Raw genomic sequence first — 17257 nt, 5'->3', positions numbered from 1 at the left:
ACTATGCAAAATACTTAAGGAGGAAAAAAATGCATATGGAGAATTTAGCAAAGTAGAACATCCACCCTCCAGAGACCTACACAAATGGACCAGTGACTTGTGTGAAACTCCAGAGAGGAAAGGGTCCGATTTCATAAACACAGCATGAGATGTTTTCACACTTCTGAATTATACATTTTCTGAGAGACTTCTCATCATTGATTTCAAGCTTTACAACAATCTTTGAAGATGGTTTCATTTTTTCTATAGCTGCAGATCAAGAAACACAAACAAACAAAACATTGCCTTGTACAAACTAATCCTGAACCTTTCCAGGTTAGAGTAAGAATTCTAACAGAGAAGTCTGGCAGGATGGACTGGATTCAGTCCAAGATTTTTTTTTTTTTTTTTTTTTAAACAAAAAGTAGCTTTCAACAGTTTCTAGCCATTACAATGTTAACTAGCAACTAAAATAATAGCCTTTAGTCAAATGTACAAAATTCAGCATAAACTGAAACCAGGAGATTATGCTATGTCATATTATATATACATGCACACACACCCCCCCCCCCATGTATACACATTTTGAGATCATGAACATTATGCTAGAAAAACAGCAGACATCTTTGCTGGATTATTTAAGTACTTGTAACACATGCAAAGTTGTATTTGGATAGAGGTTGGAATTAGATGAAAAATGCACCAATTCAGAATTAAAGACTTGTACATATATTAGTTAAAACTCCCTTAACTTTTTTTGGTCTCCAATACATTATCAGAATGTATTCTGCATTTAAAAACTGAAAGACAAATATTAAAAAGTTTAGTGAATTAAATCAAAGCTAATCAATTGGCCAGAGGGGAGTGACGGTATGGTAGTCACAAATAATTTGTCTAAGGAATTAAGACACAATAGGTCAGGCAGTCCTCAAAAGATGGCAGATTCAAATAAAGGCAAACAGAATTGGGGAAGAGGGGGGAAAAAAAAGAAATAGGTGTTGAATTATTAAAATACCCAGAAAAGACAACTTATGTCAAAATGTATCTAGTATAGTAATTTAATTAGGACAGTGAAAGCAGTTTATAAATATTTTAGCTGATGCTTTTGTTATTATTCATTGCCTACTCAAAGTCCAGGACTTAACTGCACTGGATGCTGTATGAAACAAAAGAAAGAAAAAACTAAGATCCTCAAGATGCAGATCCACATATAGACAAGGAACAGCTGGATATAAAACAAATGGACAAGGGAGTACAAAAAAACCAAGGAAACTATTTTGATTAGCATAACAGGCAATCATTTCAGTTTACTAGGATCTAATTAACATTAAAATCAGTTTTCTTATATTTACAGGGAGCTCATCTCAAGTGTGAGTTAGCATGGGTGAAAAACAGGAAAGTTAATTTTACAAATGTAAGAGAGGGGGAAGTGGAATCAAAAGCTGGTTTCAGCCTCCAGCCTCCCATAGTGAGAGAAATAAGAGATAAGCCATAAAGAGCTCAGAAGCAAAGACAAAGACAATTATCTTTAAGTTTAAAATGGTATAGAAAGAACCAGTAAGCAATGCAGTGGATTAAAAAAAAACAGAAAGACAACCCATAATGATTAACAACACTGTGAGTGGGTATCAAACCTAGATAAAAGGATGTGGAAGTAATTAAGAGAAGCTGAAAATCAGACCAGACTTTTAGCTGTGTAGATAGAGGAAAAGAACAGGGTCTTCGTTATTTAAATACGTATCAGGAAGATTGTGACAAAGCCTGGATGAGAAGACCTAAAGCAAGGGCCAAGTAAAAAGAAGATGCTAAGGTTCAGAACCCAAGGAACAGGCAGAGTGGTGGACTTCCAAATTTAATTACCTGCATAGCAAAGAACCTAATCTTGTAACTGTGTGCACACAACTTTTTAATCCATTAGGATCTGTGAGGATACATGTGATTGTAGGCTGTACAAAGGAATTTTAATTCTATTTGTAAAATAATCATATTGTGCAAAGAAAAAAGTTATACATTAACCTCCCAACTTGAATGTGTTAGCATACTAACATATCATGGAATATGGTTGGTTAAATATAGATGTATTTGTACATAATTACATACCTTTTATAACAAGTTGCCTTAATTATAAGCCTATACTTAAAAGAAATTAGTTGATCACCCCCACCACTAACAAGCAAGATCATTCCATGTACTTCCAGAAAACTGGCTTCAAGTCCTCACAAGTACCTTTAATTTTGTTCAGAAGGAACACAATAAAACAAGTTTCTTTCTGTTCCATATTGGTACTGTGTGAACAGTAGCAAAGATATAAATTTGTCACTTCATGATCTAGGCAGGTGTGCATGTGTACACATGTACTTGTTATATGCACACTCAATTTTTCATTACTACTCTACTATTCTTGATCCCATCACACATGTTAAGCACTCATGTACTTTAAAACATACTGTAAAAAATGTTTCTCTCGTGAAAAAAAGCCTTCTGTGCAGTTATCCAAACACAAGATGACCCTGAATGCAAGACAACCCCAATAATTATATTCCACACAAGGAAAAAATTATAAATTTATTACACTTTCCCCATATATGTTCTCTTCAATTCATCCCCCCAATACTGCAGATGGGGGGGGGGGAAATAATGATGGGGTCAGTAATGGGGGAGGTAGTAGAGGGGGAACATAGTACAGCAGGCAGGGAGCAGTAATAGGGCAGTGGGGGTTGGGGGGGCAAGAGGTGGGGTTCCCTCTGGTAGGTGAGAGAGGCTTGCCTACTGCTTCCACCCCACTTCTGGTCCACTCAATTTTGTTCCCCACAGCCTCAGGTTCCCACCCACCACCTTCTCCCTCACAAACCTCCCCCCTCCACTTGCCCCATCCCCCTACCGGCCTTTACCCTTGCTCTGAACAGACTGACTCCAATCCCTGCTACAGCCTGGAGTACGGAGCACGGCTCCAGCCCAGCCCCACAGCAGCAGAGGCATTGAGTTGACATTATTGCTACAGGGCTGTGCTGGAGCAACAGTGCCAGATCTGCACCACTGTTACAGGCCAGTTTGGAGCCCTGATCCATGCCCCAGCCTGCAGCAGGGATGCAGCCTGCCAGCTCAGAGAAAAGGTAAAGAGTGCAGAGAAGGGAGAGAGAAGGAAAAGCAGTGTAGAGGGGGTAGGTGAGATTGGAGGCTACAGGGGAGGAGTGACCAGGCTTCAACACTAGCCCCAACCTCAAGTTAGGGCCAGGGCTCAATGAAGCACAAGGCAAAAATCAAGGCAAAGAGGGGCTTCCCCCCTTTTTGGAAGGGGGAGGACATCTTCTAATAAACTAAACATGGTATTTTGTACCACTTTAATTTATGATAGAATTTGTAAATCATAAGGGGGGGACAACAAAAAACCTCATCTATTGGTGCACAGGACCCCAAAAGTGCAGTAGGTAGTTAACAGAAAACAGCAATAAGATGCCTACTTCAAAGACCTATGGTTCTAATTTATTGGAGAAGCCATATATGATCACATAATTACAGATTAGGATTAAAAATTTTCATATTTAGTTTTGTAGCTTTAACATTTGTTTTATGTGAGCTTGTCTACAGCACAAAAGGAGCTTCACCTGTCCAGGAACTTTAGAGGGAGAGATTCTGGGAAGCCTGGTTTCATCCTTTATACACTTCTTATGAAAAATCACCCTCATCTTTCCAGATAGATGGGAAGGAATGGTGCACAGTAGCTTTCCCTTTTGCAAAGCTCCCAACATGCCTCAGTGTTGCTATCCTTTCTTATCCGTTTGCACCTGTTTTTCAATACACATTTCTCCCAAGCAACTTGGAGCTTGTCCACATATAAATTTCATCTGACCTACAGAGGTTAAGTAAACATACATTAGTCTATGTGTGACCTGTGGGCTTGTGAACTGCCAGACAAGAGTATGAAGCGCACCAAAAGATCTCTTTACAGTAGTGGTTAAATTACTAATTGTAAGGTTTTGTCATTATAGCTTTGTTTTGCTTATAAAAATGGTTCCGATACACTGGGAAAAAGCACAAGCCTTTCCTTCTGAATAAGTGCATCTATGTAGGCATTTAATGTGATTTAACTTAGGCTGTGCCTACTACAAAACAGACCTTTACTACTATATTCATAGGAATACCCATACTCCACACTGGGAAAGAGCTGTTAGCATTGAGCTGCTTTAGCTTAGTTCAATTTCAAAGCAATTCAATAAGCATGCTATGGCTATTTCTGAATAAGTATCCACACAATGTTATAATTAATTGATCAAAATGAATTAGACTAAAAGATGTGAACTGAATTACCCATATAGTCAATGCCCAATACAGCTGTGAAAGTAAGTAAAATTTCTTCTCTCCATGTAGAAAACCCTACATTATGTAGGCTTCCTCCCTTTACAACAGAGGCAGTCTACCTTTTGGCATCCTGGGCCACATAGGTGGTGTAGGGCCAGTAAAGCAGGTCAGACTGGGTCCAACACAGCCCCCTCCTTTCCTTGTGCTCTAGGACTGGGTAGTGTGCGCCAAGTTGGGGCCCTGGGGCCCAGTGCCACCCTCATCTGGCCCTGCACACTGGAATCCAGCACCACATCTAGCACATATGGGTTCAGAAAAGTGTCAGTTGAGAAGTGATGCCACTACTCCCCATCTTTAAATTTTGGGAAGCCCTGTGGGCTAGACACATGGCACTGTAGGGATCTGACCAGGGGGTTGAACACCCCTACTTTACAAAGTTAAATAAGAACTTGTTCAAAATCATGGGCACACAAGAAGGTATGTAACTTTTCACAAGGTATTAGTTTGGTCAAATCAAAACCAGAACAGTCAAACACTTCTCAAAAGTGCCTTATTTCCAGTCCACTTCTCAATATCTGGCAAGTGTTTCTACTGGAGAACTTCTTGAAAGCCATGGTACCCCCTCAGATACACCCTTCACATATGAACCCTTCCCCACTTTTTTCAGTACAGTTTTTTTCTTGGGCAAATCCTATATAAAATTTCACAGCAGAACATGATTTTCAGAAACTTTAAGCAGCTAATCTTTAAAATAGAATAAGAGAGAGCCACTGAAGGATGATGTCAACAAGTTGAAGAGACTTTTATACAAGTGTTTAATTTTATTCAAAATTAAATAGTCTCACAAGTAACAGGACCACTCTTGACACATGTATTTAAAGTGGGTAATTCTTTGCAGACCTGTAACTAATGATCAATTCTAAATCTTAATGCAAGTCAGTGTCAGTAAGAGGCTATGTGAAGCACTGATGTCCTCGAGAAAGAATGTGTTACTGCATCCCTTGTATTTTTGGGGGGTTTTTTGGCAAGTAAAAAAAAATCAGAATGATCATCAGTAGACTAAACCAAACAGCATATTTATTTCACAAAACAGAATTCTTATGGCTCAAGACTGTCTAAAAGATAACTGAATTTTATTTGGGTATTAATATGCACAAAAGTAGAGAATCTAGTGTCTGCTCAAAATGGTCTTTTGGCTGAAGTGAAAAAACAATGTTTATAAAAAAAAAAAAAGCATCCCAAAACATGAGAGTACATTAGCAAGAAAGAAAGCAGGAACACTGAAGTGGGCCTATCTGAAGGAATGAGAGGCTGCTCAATGACAAGTTAAAAATAAGTATCCATTAAGTGTATCCACACAACCTAGGAAATGTACTTCTACTACACACACAACCCAGAAGTCTCTGCAAGTTGCGGCCTAAGGGTTTTTACTGTTGATCAGCTTTATAGCTGTGGACTGTGGACACCTGAATGCAGAAGAAAGGATGATTCTGAACACCTTCCCTCCCTGCACCCCTACAAACCACAGGACCAAAATAAGGCTAAAGAAACCTCTCTGAACCAACCAACCTCTCTCTGAATTTTCCACCGAACCAAGTCATCATGTTTGGACCATGTTCTTATCTCAGTAATTTACACTGTATTAGTTCCATCTGAGGTGGATTACCATCAAGACACTAAGGGAATTTTAGGTCAGAAAGGTGTTGAATCATTCATAAAATTTCAAATCTCCAAATGGCAGCCATGCTGTTAGAAGACCTGCTCAGAAAGCCTTCTCAGCAGAAGACCACTTGGATACAAAAGCACATTAAATATGAACTTGGTACTGATACATTCAGCAAGGAGTGCTATACTTGTTTTAAATATGCACAGATTTTTAATTTGAAGTAATATGGATGTACAACCCCCAAGGCATTTATACATACACATCACTTAGAGGCCACTGCTCAGAAGGGAAACATTTTATCCCAATTCACCATATATTTCATATTCAAAATATAAGATTTGCAGTTTGCAGGTGTTATTTACTATAAGCCAATCATAGGCTCTTATATTACCCTAAGTCCTGGCTTTTCATACTGCACTGCAAGTTTCCAGGTAAGAAAGGTGCCTCTCAATAGGTTACTAGATGCAGACGCAAATTAGAAGATTAAGATACCAACTTTGCTTCCATAAGCAACAGAAGTCACTGCTTCAGGTATCATAAAGACAGGAACTCCCCTCTCTTAGGGCTATTTCTCACAAGAACAAAAACAAGAGAATTAAAATTAGCCACCTCCCCTCCCTGCCATTTTGGGCAGGTGGATTAAAGTGACAAACCGGATTATGAAGACAGGGAGTATGGTCAGAGATTGCGCTTGACACTGTTTGTAAACCAAGCGTGCTGCTCACTCAGATGGATCACCAATTCTCTCTCTCCAGTTTACAAACACCAGTGAAGTTCAGCATCCGCTGGAAGCGTGCAATAAACAACATTAGAGGCTTAAATCAACTTTTGTTTACACAGGAGGCACCCCTCCAAGAGTGCCAGCTCTTCCTTTTCACTGTTTTCTACAATGGAGGGGTTGGGGGAGCAAATGAGTATTGCGAGCCCTCAGAAAGACCACCCCAGTCCCAACTCATTTAACGCTGCGAGCTGTAGTCCCAGATCATAGGGGTCACCTCGCCGCTCAGGTTTGTGCGCCCAACAGCACCAACTCGCAGCACCCCTGGAAGGGTCTTGGGGTTCCCGGCTGAGAATCACCGCCTTCATCTCAGCCACGGCCACCAATCCCTCCTCCTTTCCCCCCCTTCTTTTCCGAGCCAAACCCACAACTCGCCCAGACCCACGCAAGGGTGGGGCCCGCTGCCTGCGCAGGAGGAACCACCGTGTAAACAGGGGGAAACTGAGGCCGAGCCGTGGCGCCGGCTGCCTGCGGGCCAGCCCTGGCCAGGGCGAGGAGCCCGAAGCCGCCGCGCAGCCCGGCGGACAGAGGCCGGGCGCGGCTCCGCGGTGCGGGACGGGGGATGCTCCGCCTCGGGCCAGGCCCTGCCTCGGCCTCCGGCACGGCGGCGGCGGCGGCGGCGGCAGGGCCCGGGCCGGTCGGTGCCGCCCCCCGGGCCCGGAGCCGCGGCAGCCCCCGGCCTTGGCCGCGCCGGGCTCTTACCTCTGCTAACATCATTCCCCGCTGCGGCTCCAGCCCCGCTGCATGGCGGGGGCGGCGGTAGCCGCGGCCCGGAAAGACTCCCCGCGCCCCGCTCAGCGGCTGCCTGGCGCCGCCCGCCCCGCCGCAGCCGCCGCCGCCTTCGCAGCTCGGTCCGGACACGCCGCCATCTTGGGGAGGCTACGTGAGCCGCCGCCGCGCCCGCCCCGGCCCGCCCCCCCGGCCGGGCCGCCGCCCCCAAACGCCCTCGGCCCTGCTGCCACCGGCTCCCCGGCAATAGTAGGAGGGTCGCCGGCCCCGCCTCCCCCCCCGCAGCTCTGTGGGGCAGCTGGAGAGCAGGCAGACACGGGGCTCAGGCGGGGCAGCACCAGCTAGGCTGCAAGATGGGGCGCGGGGAGAAAAGAGACAGAGGTGGAGGCTGGCGGACAGTACAGCGCGCCGCCTCGCTCAGCCTGCAGGGAGCCGACACACCTTCAGCTTCCTCCCCCGGCCCGGTCGAGCGGAGGCCTGAGCAGCCTGCCCGGGATCAAGGCCCTTGAGCCCAAAGCCGGGGTTGAGCGCAGCTGACCCTTTCTAGCCCCCCCCCCCCCTTCATGGAGCAGCCCACAATTCTTCTCCCCTGCTTGTCTTCATGGGTGGGAATCAGGCCTGGGTTGGTGAAGTGGCTGGGGAGCGGACACAGGACGAATACAAAAAGGGGAAATAGTAGAGAGGTGATACCTGTTTACCTCCACATCACGGACGGTAAACAAGAAAGAGTGGGGGGAGGGGGACTTTGATCTGGATGGGCCCGCTAACAGGAGAGGCCTTTGCCTCTGGATGGAAAGCAGTGGGGAGCGAGCTTCTCTCAGACGTCGAGGGGGAATTCAGTTTCCCCGGTGTCGAGTCCTTCTCCAAGTGGTTACTAATGGAGGAGCATTGTCAATGCCATTTGATCATAAATCGTCCATCACTTCTGGGAGCCCCTCACCTGGGTCACATGAACCTCAGCTTGAAAATGTTTCACAAAGCTTCTATTCTAGCTGCCCGAGGAACAAGGAGAGGCTTGAAAATGGTTAAAAACCAGAAATAAATATAAAGAGGACCCAAATTTGCTTCTCATTTGTTTTTGTTTGTTTCTTTTTTTAATAGCTTATTATTTTTCAGGTCTGACTCATAATTTTTTGAATGCTTGGGTGCTGGCAATACTGCTAACACTTTCTCCAAGCTTCTACCTAAAAGAAAGCCCAAACATTAGAAAACAGAGCCATATTTTTAACAGCAGAGTTGTTAACTAAGTGGTTTTGCATATGGTAGAATATCAAACTGGTCAATAAAAAATAATCAAAATACATCCAGCAACAGAAGCTGGAAGCGATCACTAGGTATCCCATTGCATCAAGCATTTGGATTTTGTTGACATGTTACAAGTAAGAGACAAAACTAACCCCATGCAAAAAAAAAAAAAAAAATCAGTGATTAGTTTCCACTCGTACAAAGGGCATTTGATGGAATTGATACAAGTATGCATAGCAGTAATCCTGCATTTACAGTATTGATGGCTTTCATCACATAATTGCACTCAATCAATTAGCTGTATTGTGCTCAGATCTGTGTTAGACAAGACTCCAAAGGGAGCAGTAATAGGCCAGAGCTTGGTAAACCATCAGTTGTATAATTACACAGAACACTGCAAGTACCCTCACATACTTAGCTTGGATCCAACTAGACTTGAACTAGCCAACACCCACCTGCTGCCATGTTACTTAATCATAACCACATTCTTTGAAGCCACTTTTGAAAATCCAACCCTAAATTGTTAGCTGTAGTGTGCAAAAAGTACATCTAGTTGTTCTAGCAGAGATATTCTTTTGAAAGCCAGTGAGGCTTGTACTTGCAGCTCATGCCTTTTTCCAAATCCTACTTGCTAAAGAATATAATATTAGCATGCATAGTTACCAGAGTGTCCCACATCCTTGATCCATATCTCTGATCTCAAATTGATCGCTAGAGGCAAATCAAAGCTCCCAGTTTCAAGATGGGTTGCACAAGCACTCTGACATTCTCCGAAATATATTTAAGAGACAGATTAACCCAAATTTAAACTGTACAACTTAGCATTTTTCTGGCTATTGAAAACAAATATTTATTAATACTTCTACCCAAATTCTTCAGGTCTGTCCTCAATTTCACATGAGAACTGGCAAACCTATGCAGCAAACTAGCACTCTCACCGTGGTACAGTGAATGGAGCAAGTGGCAAATTCATTCTTGTTCTGTATCATTAAGCCTAGTAAGGATCCTGCTGACATTAAACCTCAAATATTGATGCAAAAACTGATAAAGCTATAATACATCACTATTCTAATTTTAGATTGTTAATAGCCTGGCTTCAGAAGCCAAGAAAGAATAGCACACAGTTATAAACAGCAGGAAGAAGGCACAGGGAGGATAGGGCCACAAAGCTAGTCACAATATAGTGAAACAGGAAACAGCCTTGTTGCTGACATGGAACAGCAATTGGAAGGAAGGACTGAGGATTTGAGTGGGAGAGGAGATTAACAAGAGGGGCATTATTTAAGGAGGAGAGAACTGCTATATATTTGCGAGATTAAGAGAGACGTTTGAGGTCTGAAACTGAAATCTGGGGGGGGGTCGTTCTTTTTTTGGGGTTCCCCCCCACTCAGGACAGGGCTAGATCCGGGCATTTGTAAAACTGAAGAATGTGACTGCATCCATGTTCTTTTTCTCACCTAGCAGTGTAATGCCCCATCCAGAGCTCCATACACAGACACAGCTAAATCCTGAACAGTAAACTGAAGATGTACATATGCACGTTTCAGTTTGAGACCTCAAGCCTTGGAGACATAGTACCATGACTTGAGGAATCTTTCAGAAGATCAGGTTCATCCTTGTACCTTTCTTGTGTACAGTTATTTAGTGGCTTAGTATTAAATATGAATAATGCATTTAGATTTAATTAAAAGATTTTGGCATCCTATTTTTCCCTGAAGCCCTTGTAAAAAGAATCCTTTATCAAATGATCTGTTTTAGCACTTACCAGAAAGTCTGTAAAGTACTGAAGTGATACAGCTTTACATTTAAGGTAGTTAAATTTACAGCACACCTATGACTCCCACCCCCACAAGAATTTGGGGTCATGTACTTCTATTAATCAGCTAATCTACAGTTTTCCTTGATTGCAGTTTGCCTGAAGGTTCAGCCCTGAATTGTGGAGTACCAGCAGCCCCTGGTCCCTGTGAAGAATTCTTCACTGAAGTGATTACCAATTTTTGCTTTAATAAAGAAAGGATGGAGCTCAAGATATGATTTGAAAGCTTTGTTCTTACAGTTTCCTATGCTAGGGGATAACATGAGATCTATCAATAACACCAGTAAAGGTTATTTTGCAGGATACAGCAAGTTGAGCTACTGGATCAACATAAATTTGTAGGGAAAAGAATGCAATAGCAACCAAGAGGATTGAAAGATTACAGGTAAGTGTGTGAAAATCAAGCTGAACAGATAAGGCACAGTAGTGAGAGCAGATATTGTTGGTACCTGCAAATGGGGGAGGGGGGGGAAGCATATTCATTTTTCAGACAGACTAGAATAAGAGCATTCTAGAGGTTGCAGGTCTATCAACTCACCTGCAGTTGGAAGGTGAAATCAACAAATTCATTGTCAGCAAGTCACCATGGGGAAGGGGACACTCACACAAAAAAAAGAAAAGCTACTGATAATCTGAATTTGGAGGGTGAAGAAGACACACACTGGCCGCATCCCAGAAGGGTTGAGAGAAACAGGAGAAGCACAAGAGGAAGGGAGACACCTAGACAAAGAGACAGGAGAATGAAGATAAAATACTGAAAGCATATTAAGAGGAAGGAAGGCTAGAGAAAGGAGAAGAAAAAAAAAAAAAACAACCAGTGAATTTACAAAGTGAAGAATAGGAAACGAAGTTGAGGAAGAGTAAAAAGTGTGCTTATATAAATAGGTATAAAAGTGTTTCTAACAGCAGACAAAAATCAGCAAGCACACAATCTGAAGAAGTCCTAGCCCTTTGCTTGGAAGGAGAGTGACATCTTTCATAGAATCCTTTCACATTTCATATGCTATTAATCAGCCTTGCTTTAGTTTTGATGCATCTACTTAAGGAAAACAAAGATGACTAAATAATTTTAATTAAGTCAGACTTGATTCCTAATATACTCTACAGCCATACTAAAAATCTTTCAGCAAAGGGGGGGGGGGGTGCCTCATCCACAAATACAAATAAAGGGCCTTATGTTGTATATAGTAGTGAAAACTGCAATAAAAAACATTTAAACAAACAAACACACATTTTGGGTAATGCAGGATTGTCTAAAGAGACCGTCTTTTCAGGAAAATGCAGAAGGTTGTAAAGCTTCTGCTCTCCAGAAGTACACAGGGGTCCAGCCCCTTACCTTTTCTGCTTACTCTGTGCAGAAAGGTCTTAGCACAGGCTGCCAGACGTTCTGGCACACAGTACCCCTAATATGGGGCCGAAATATGGGTCTACAACTTCTCATTGACATAGACACTCAGAGGCTTTGTTAAGAAAAGCAGCATATAAAAATCAAAGTAAATATCATGCTTAGTTAAAGACAGGTTCAGGAGAACTAATCAGTTTAAACACAGGAGATCCTCAGTAAAAGAATTAGTACAGACAAGAGGAAGTTGATATTGGTAGTTTGAGGAAGTGACAATTACTTTTTCTGTCTGGCCAAGGGGGGGGCAGGCTATGCAGCAAGTGATACCCAACCTTCAGATAAGTATTTCTGAGCTTTTACCCAATGCATGATTGCTCCTTGGATCTGAAGAGCACTTTGTCACTTTTGCCAAGCCTTCTTTTCTTCCTTAAGAGAACATCCAGTACAGCTATACAAAGACTCGTTACCTCTGAACTGGACTACTCAACTACCTTTTATTTACTCATTTATAAATTTAGGACATTGCAGGAGCTAATTTTCTCTAGGGAACACCGGTTTATTTTTGTTGTGGCAGTATAAGACTGGCATTAGAACAATTTTTTCCCCTTAGGATATTATGAGAGCGACTATATTTATCTTACAGCAATGACAAGTTATCGGCATTCAGCTTCTGGCCATTCATTGCTGCACAGACAGAACACTTCCTGTGCCACTGCCATGCTGCTGCTAGGCATAAGTGAATGACAGGCTACAGACAACTTGCCTAGGAAGGCAGGACAATTTAAGCTCCATATTTTCATCAGTCTTTCTAAATGGATTTTCAGAAACCTTGAATTTATTTTTTTAATTGGTTTGTTTTTGTTTTCAAGTGAAATCCTGCTTGGAGTATAAACCATTTAAATGGACTGCATTTGTTCATTCATTAAGTGGCAAAGGAGTCACAAGACTAGGTCTGTGCTCACCATCCTCCCCAGAGAAGCAGGCTTTATTCAGAATTTAAATGGCCTTTGACCTGGTTTTCCAGGAGATGACTCTCCTACCCTCTTGTTGCAAAATGTTTCAATTCTCTTACAAGGTTCCTTGGGTGAATTTGATATCTTTTATTAGACCAACCCAAATAATTGGAGAATAGTTATTAAGCAAGCTTTCGGGTTCAAAAACCCTTCGTCAGGCTAAGTAAGCTTCAGCAGTTGGTGTGTGCTCTTCCTGGATGGAATGAAAAGTAAAGAAGCCAGGGGCTGGGCTGGGGAGTCAGTTGCCAGGCAGATTGTAATGTGTCAAAAATCCAAAGTCTATGTTTAGTCCCTGATCTCTAGTATCCAGGAGGTTGATGAAATGGAGCTCATAGGCTCGTCTCTGGGAAGTGTTGTGTAAGTTTCCCTTGACGATCAGGACAGAGATTGGAGAGAGAGTGGCCCTCCTGTGAGAAATGTGCCCCCACCAGTACTTGGGTATTTCTGTCTTTGATAGATTTATATCTTTTTGATAGATAAAGATATCAAATTCACCCAAGGAACCTTGTCTGCCTATGTCCTTAGACCAACACGGCTACAACCTAAACCAACTCAATTCTCTTACTCCATTCCAAGGTCTAGAGCTCCCGTGGGCAACTGGAAAGAGATATCACTCTAGGTAAAGGCCCCTCATCATTGAAATGTTCCTTTTGGGCTCCATTAAGAGTTTAAAACCATGACCATTTTTAAAGCACATTTCAGCCTGCTCTTATTTGATGCATTTCACCAGCCATTAGAAATGGCCTTGATGTGTTTCAATGAGTAGCACGAGGGATTTGTTTTAATCTTTGCAATGGGAAGGCAGCTTCAGAGATAAGCACAATATCATTAGATAAAATTTGGGGAACCAGGCATGCAGTTCACAGATTCATCCTAAAATTGGTTGTGGGATAGAAGAAGTTTTCTTAATCTTTGTAAAGATTCTTTTTACACGGGAAAGCACAAATGACAGGCTGTACACATTAAGACACTAATAAACTGCTTTACAAGCTGGGATTACCCAGGATTTCGGGAGGCTAAGAGGTTCCTTGGAGGGCCAAGAAGCTTAATACAATAAGTTTAACCATGGGGACACAGAGAGACTGTCACATTTGTTGTTCACTGTTGTACGCCCTCAAGTTCACAAAAGGGCAGGTATCCTCAGAAAGTGAAGTTTAGTTTTGATAACTCAGCTACATTTCTTAATTGGAGAAAATATACAATCAATGCAAATAGGCAATTTTTAAAAAGGCAAGAGAAGACAAGAAAAAGGCAAGATACAAAATGTGGTCATTTACTAGAGAAAGTCTAACTGAAAATGAGCAGGGACTCTTCAAAGGCTCCCACCCCCAACACAAATTCAAAGCAAGTTATGTCCAAATACGATTAAAATTGAAGTTCCTATTAGGAAGAGAGAGAGAAAAATTTGCATGCTAAAATGATTTAAAAACAGGAAATCAGTTAAAAGCAGCAGACAACAAAAACTATTCCTTATTCTTATCTTAACTTTTTAAATAGAGAAGCTGATTAACTTGCAAGTAAGTCCTAATTATGGCAGGAATGAACAAGTCCATCTTTTGCAAGATCACTTGGCAACTATAGACACTATCCTGAAATATATTTGAAGTTCAGAGCCTTGATACTATAGAACATAGTTCCTCAACCTGTGGTACACATAACCCTGGGGGTACACAAGACATGCAGGGGGTATGCAGGTACCCCAACACTCTCTCGCGCTCTTTTTCTCTCAAAACCATGGCAAAAAAATTGGTTTTAAAATTTCCCAGTAATAAATTTGGTGTGCTGTGCTTTGCACAGCACTGGGTTCAGCCCTCCTAGTTTTGGCCTACATCACCTCCAGCCTAGGTACAAACTTGAGTTGTGCACCCCTGGTATAAAAGGTGGCAACCCTTTCCACACCAGATCAGACATTTGTCACATCACAGCCTTATATACACAGCCCTTCTTCCAACATATGGCACACATTAGTCTGCAAATATAAAATCCCCTGGAAAATTGAGTGTTGGGGTACTTATTAAAATTTTCAGAAGTTAGGGAGTACTTGCTACTTAGAAGGTTGAGAAACACTGCTTTAGAGGAAGTGTTCCTACTTAATAAACAAGTTAAGAAGTCTGAGAACAAGTAAGATATTATTCCTGCAGCATGGAAAAGAAGAGTCATCCAGAGACTCTCAAGGTTTATTATAGGATGTGGCCACCTTGAATTGCAAACTCCTCATCTAGAACCCACAGCTATCAAGTAAAGTTAGCCTGCCTGTATGCAGAAAAAGAATAAAGCACTATTGGGGCTGAATTGAGCCAAGATGAGAGCAAGCCTATCTGCAGTACAAGCAAATACAAGTTATTAGCTGGGTGATAAAAATCATAAAAATAGCTTGAAGACTATGGACAGGGACAGAAGTTACACAAACTGGTGCAAGTGATTAGAAACCAGTTCAAATCTGTAACAGAACAGAAATTCAGTGCACAAACTGCTTTCAAAATGGACAAAACCAGTTTAAGATAAGCCTAGATAGGTGTAGCATCAGACTCAACTGATTTAGTTTAAATCAGTTTATTGAATTTCTGTCCCAGATCCCCTCCAAATACAAGTCAACTCGTAGTCCCCCAGCATCTCAGGATGCTTTGCACCTCTCAACACCCCACGCCCTTCAGGTGGACAGGCTAGCCTTGGTCCAAGCCATCTGCGCCAGCTAAGCAGGGAGGCATGCTCTAGTACCCCACAGCTTCTGACCTGAGCTACTGTAGGCATGTGGCTCCGTTTCTAGAATCAAAAGAGAACAGCTGTTCACTTGCTTATTAGACACATCTTAGACTAACCTGCAAAGATTGCATCAGTTCAGCATCAGAATTTTTGACTATCTGTGTTTAATCCATGAGGTTTAGGAGAACTCCTTACATTTGTCTCCTGGTTTCTGAGGATTGAGGCTGCACTTAGTGCTGCTTTCAACCAGGTTCACACAGAAGTGAAAGTAGATAGTATCTACTAACCACAGTGCTTCATGAACCAGCAAAAACTATCAGTGTGAAAGCTGACAAGAGTAATTGTAAAGACTATGGCCAATTCGTTGTGATGCTCCTTTACTATACATCTCTGCTGTGTCTTTTTCCTTCAAGAAGTTTAGCAGAATCATACCCTCCATTACCGCCCAAAGCTCCCACAGCTCAGATTCCTCCAGATCATTTTGCAGTTTGGCTTGATTTCCCCCATCTGGTTGCCAGTTCCTCTATTTTGTCACCATTTGCAAATTTAAACACAACACAGAGTAGAAGTAACACTACAAAAGGTGCAGAAATAAGTTTAGTTTTCATAGATTTCTTTGGATGACTGAAGTCAAGATTGATTTGTAGCTTTCAACAAAAGGAAAAGACTATGTATCTCCATACAAATGCAAAGCTCTGGCACAACTACAACATTCTACTTGCTGGATTTACTTAGGCTCTTATTTGTAAGTTGCCTTTAAAACACCCTTATCCCCTCTCACCCCTATACAAGTACCTATCAGCCAATGTAATCAATGTTTTCAACCTGATCTAGTTGGCACATCTGCAGTGGGTTAGAAATCCATCCTTTTTGCAGTGAGGTCACAGAAATAATTACTTAAGTGCTGATAATCCACTAATACCTCCCCACAATTCACTCTTATATGCCCAAAAAGGTCAAACATTCACTGGAAAATAATTACAACAGTCTATCTTACTGAGACACAAATACTAAGCAGATGCATACAGTCTCAAAGTTCTAGCAATGTATGCAAGACCACAACACCAGTTACCTGGGTAGGGCTTTGTAGTGTGAATGTTCACAGTCTATTTATCCAGACTAATGCTACCATGAAGACAAACCCTACATTAATAAATACTAAGGCATTCTGCCTAACATGGAGCTCACTCTTGGACCGAGTTCTCACCCATCACTGCAATTAGTGAAGCTGCTTTCGTCAAATGATGTCCTCACTTACACCTGTGTAATCACAAATCAGGCTTTGGGTTGGGAGATGGTGGCATTACACAGACACAAATCAGGACAGATTTTGGCCTGCAGTAGAAATCCCTGGATTTTCAGAGAAGCTAGCTATGTAGATGTTTTCTGGATACAGTTAAATGCAAACACAGAAGCCTTTTGAAGTTGAGCTACACTTTGATATGCTTAGTCATAACAGTAATAGGTATTCAGAATTCTGTGGTTAGATTAACCACCTTAATTTAAAAAGCACTCCAAGAAGCTTTCCTTTTTCTTACTAGCTTTATTCACCACCTCTTGAGAGGATATGCAGGAGGGAGACCTCCCAGAAACAGCCTATCAGGCTCTTGTCTACTGGTTCAAGAATTTGCCTAGTAATGGTTATTTCAAGATTTTCCCCTATTAGACGCCTGGGTGAAGCTGTAAA

General features: G+C 42.0%; 1 protein-coding gene across 2 annotated transcripts in view; it reads right to left on the bottom strand.

Moving 5' to 3' along the window:
- The window catches only part of SNX13 (sorting nexin 13), a 151865-nt gene that overhangs the window by 133872 nt on the left and 736 nt on the right, over positions 1–17257 (bottom strand). The window contains exon 1 of one of the 2 annotated variants that reach the window (XM_059728943.1): positions 7425–7596. The exons of the other annotated variant lie outside the window; for it this stretch is intronic. Coding sequence (XP_059584926.1) covers positions 7425–7439 — 15 coding nt within the window. The 5' untranslated portion in view covers positions 7440–7596. Of the gene's footprint in view, positions 1–7424; positions 7597–17257 lie in introns of those variants that run through there. 2 annotated transcript variants of the gene reach the window in all.

The sequence above is a fragment of the Alligator mississippiensis genome, chromosome 5 (genome assembly GCF_030867095.1).
Source record: "Alligator mississippiensis isolate rAllMis1 chromosome 5, rAllMis1, whole genome shotgun sequence".
NCBI classification, from domain to species: domain Eukaryota; kingdom Metazoa; phylum Chordata; order Crocodylia; family Alligatoridae; genus Alligator; species Alligator mississippiensis.
Note: the sequence above shows the minus strand (reverse complement) of the source record. Positions and strands in the feature narration are given on the sequence as shown.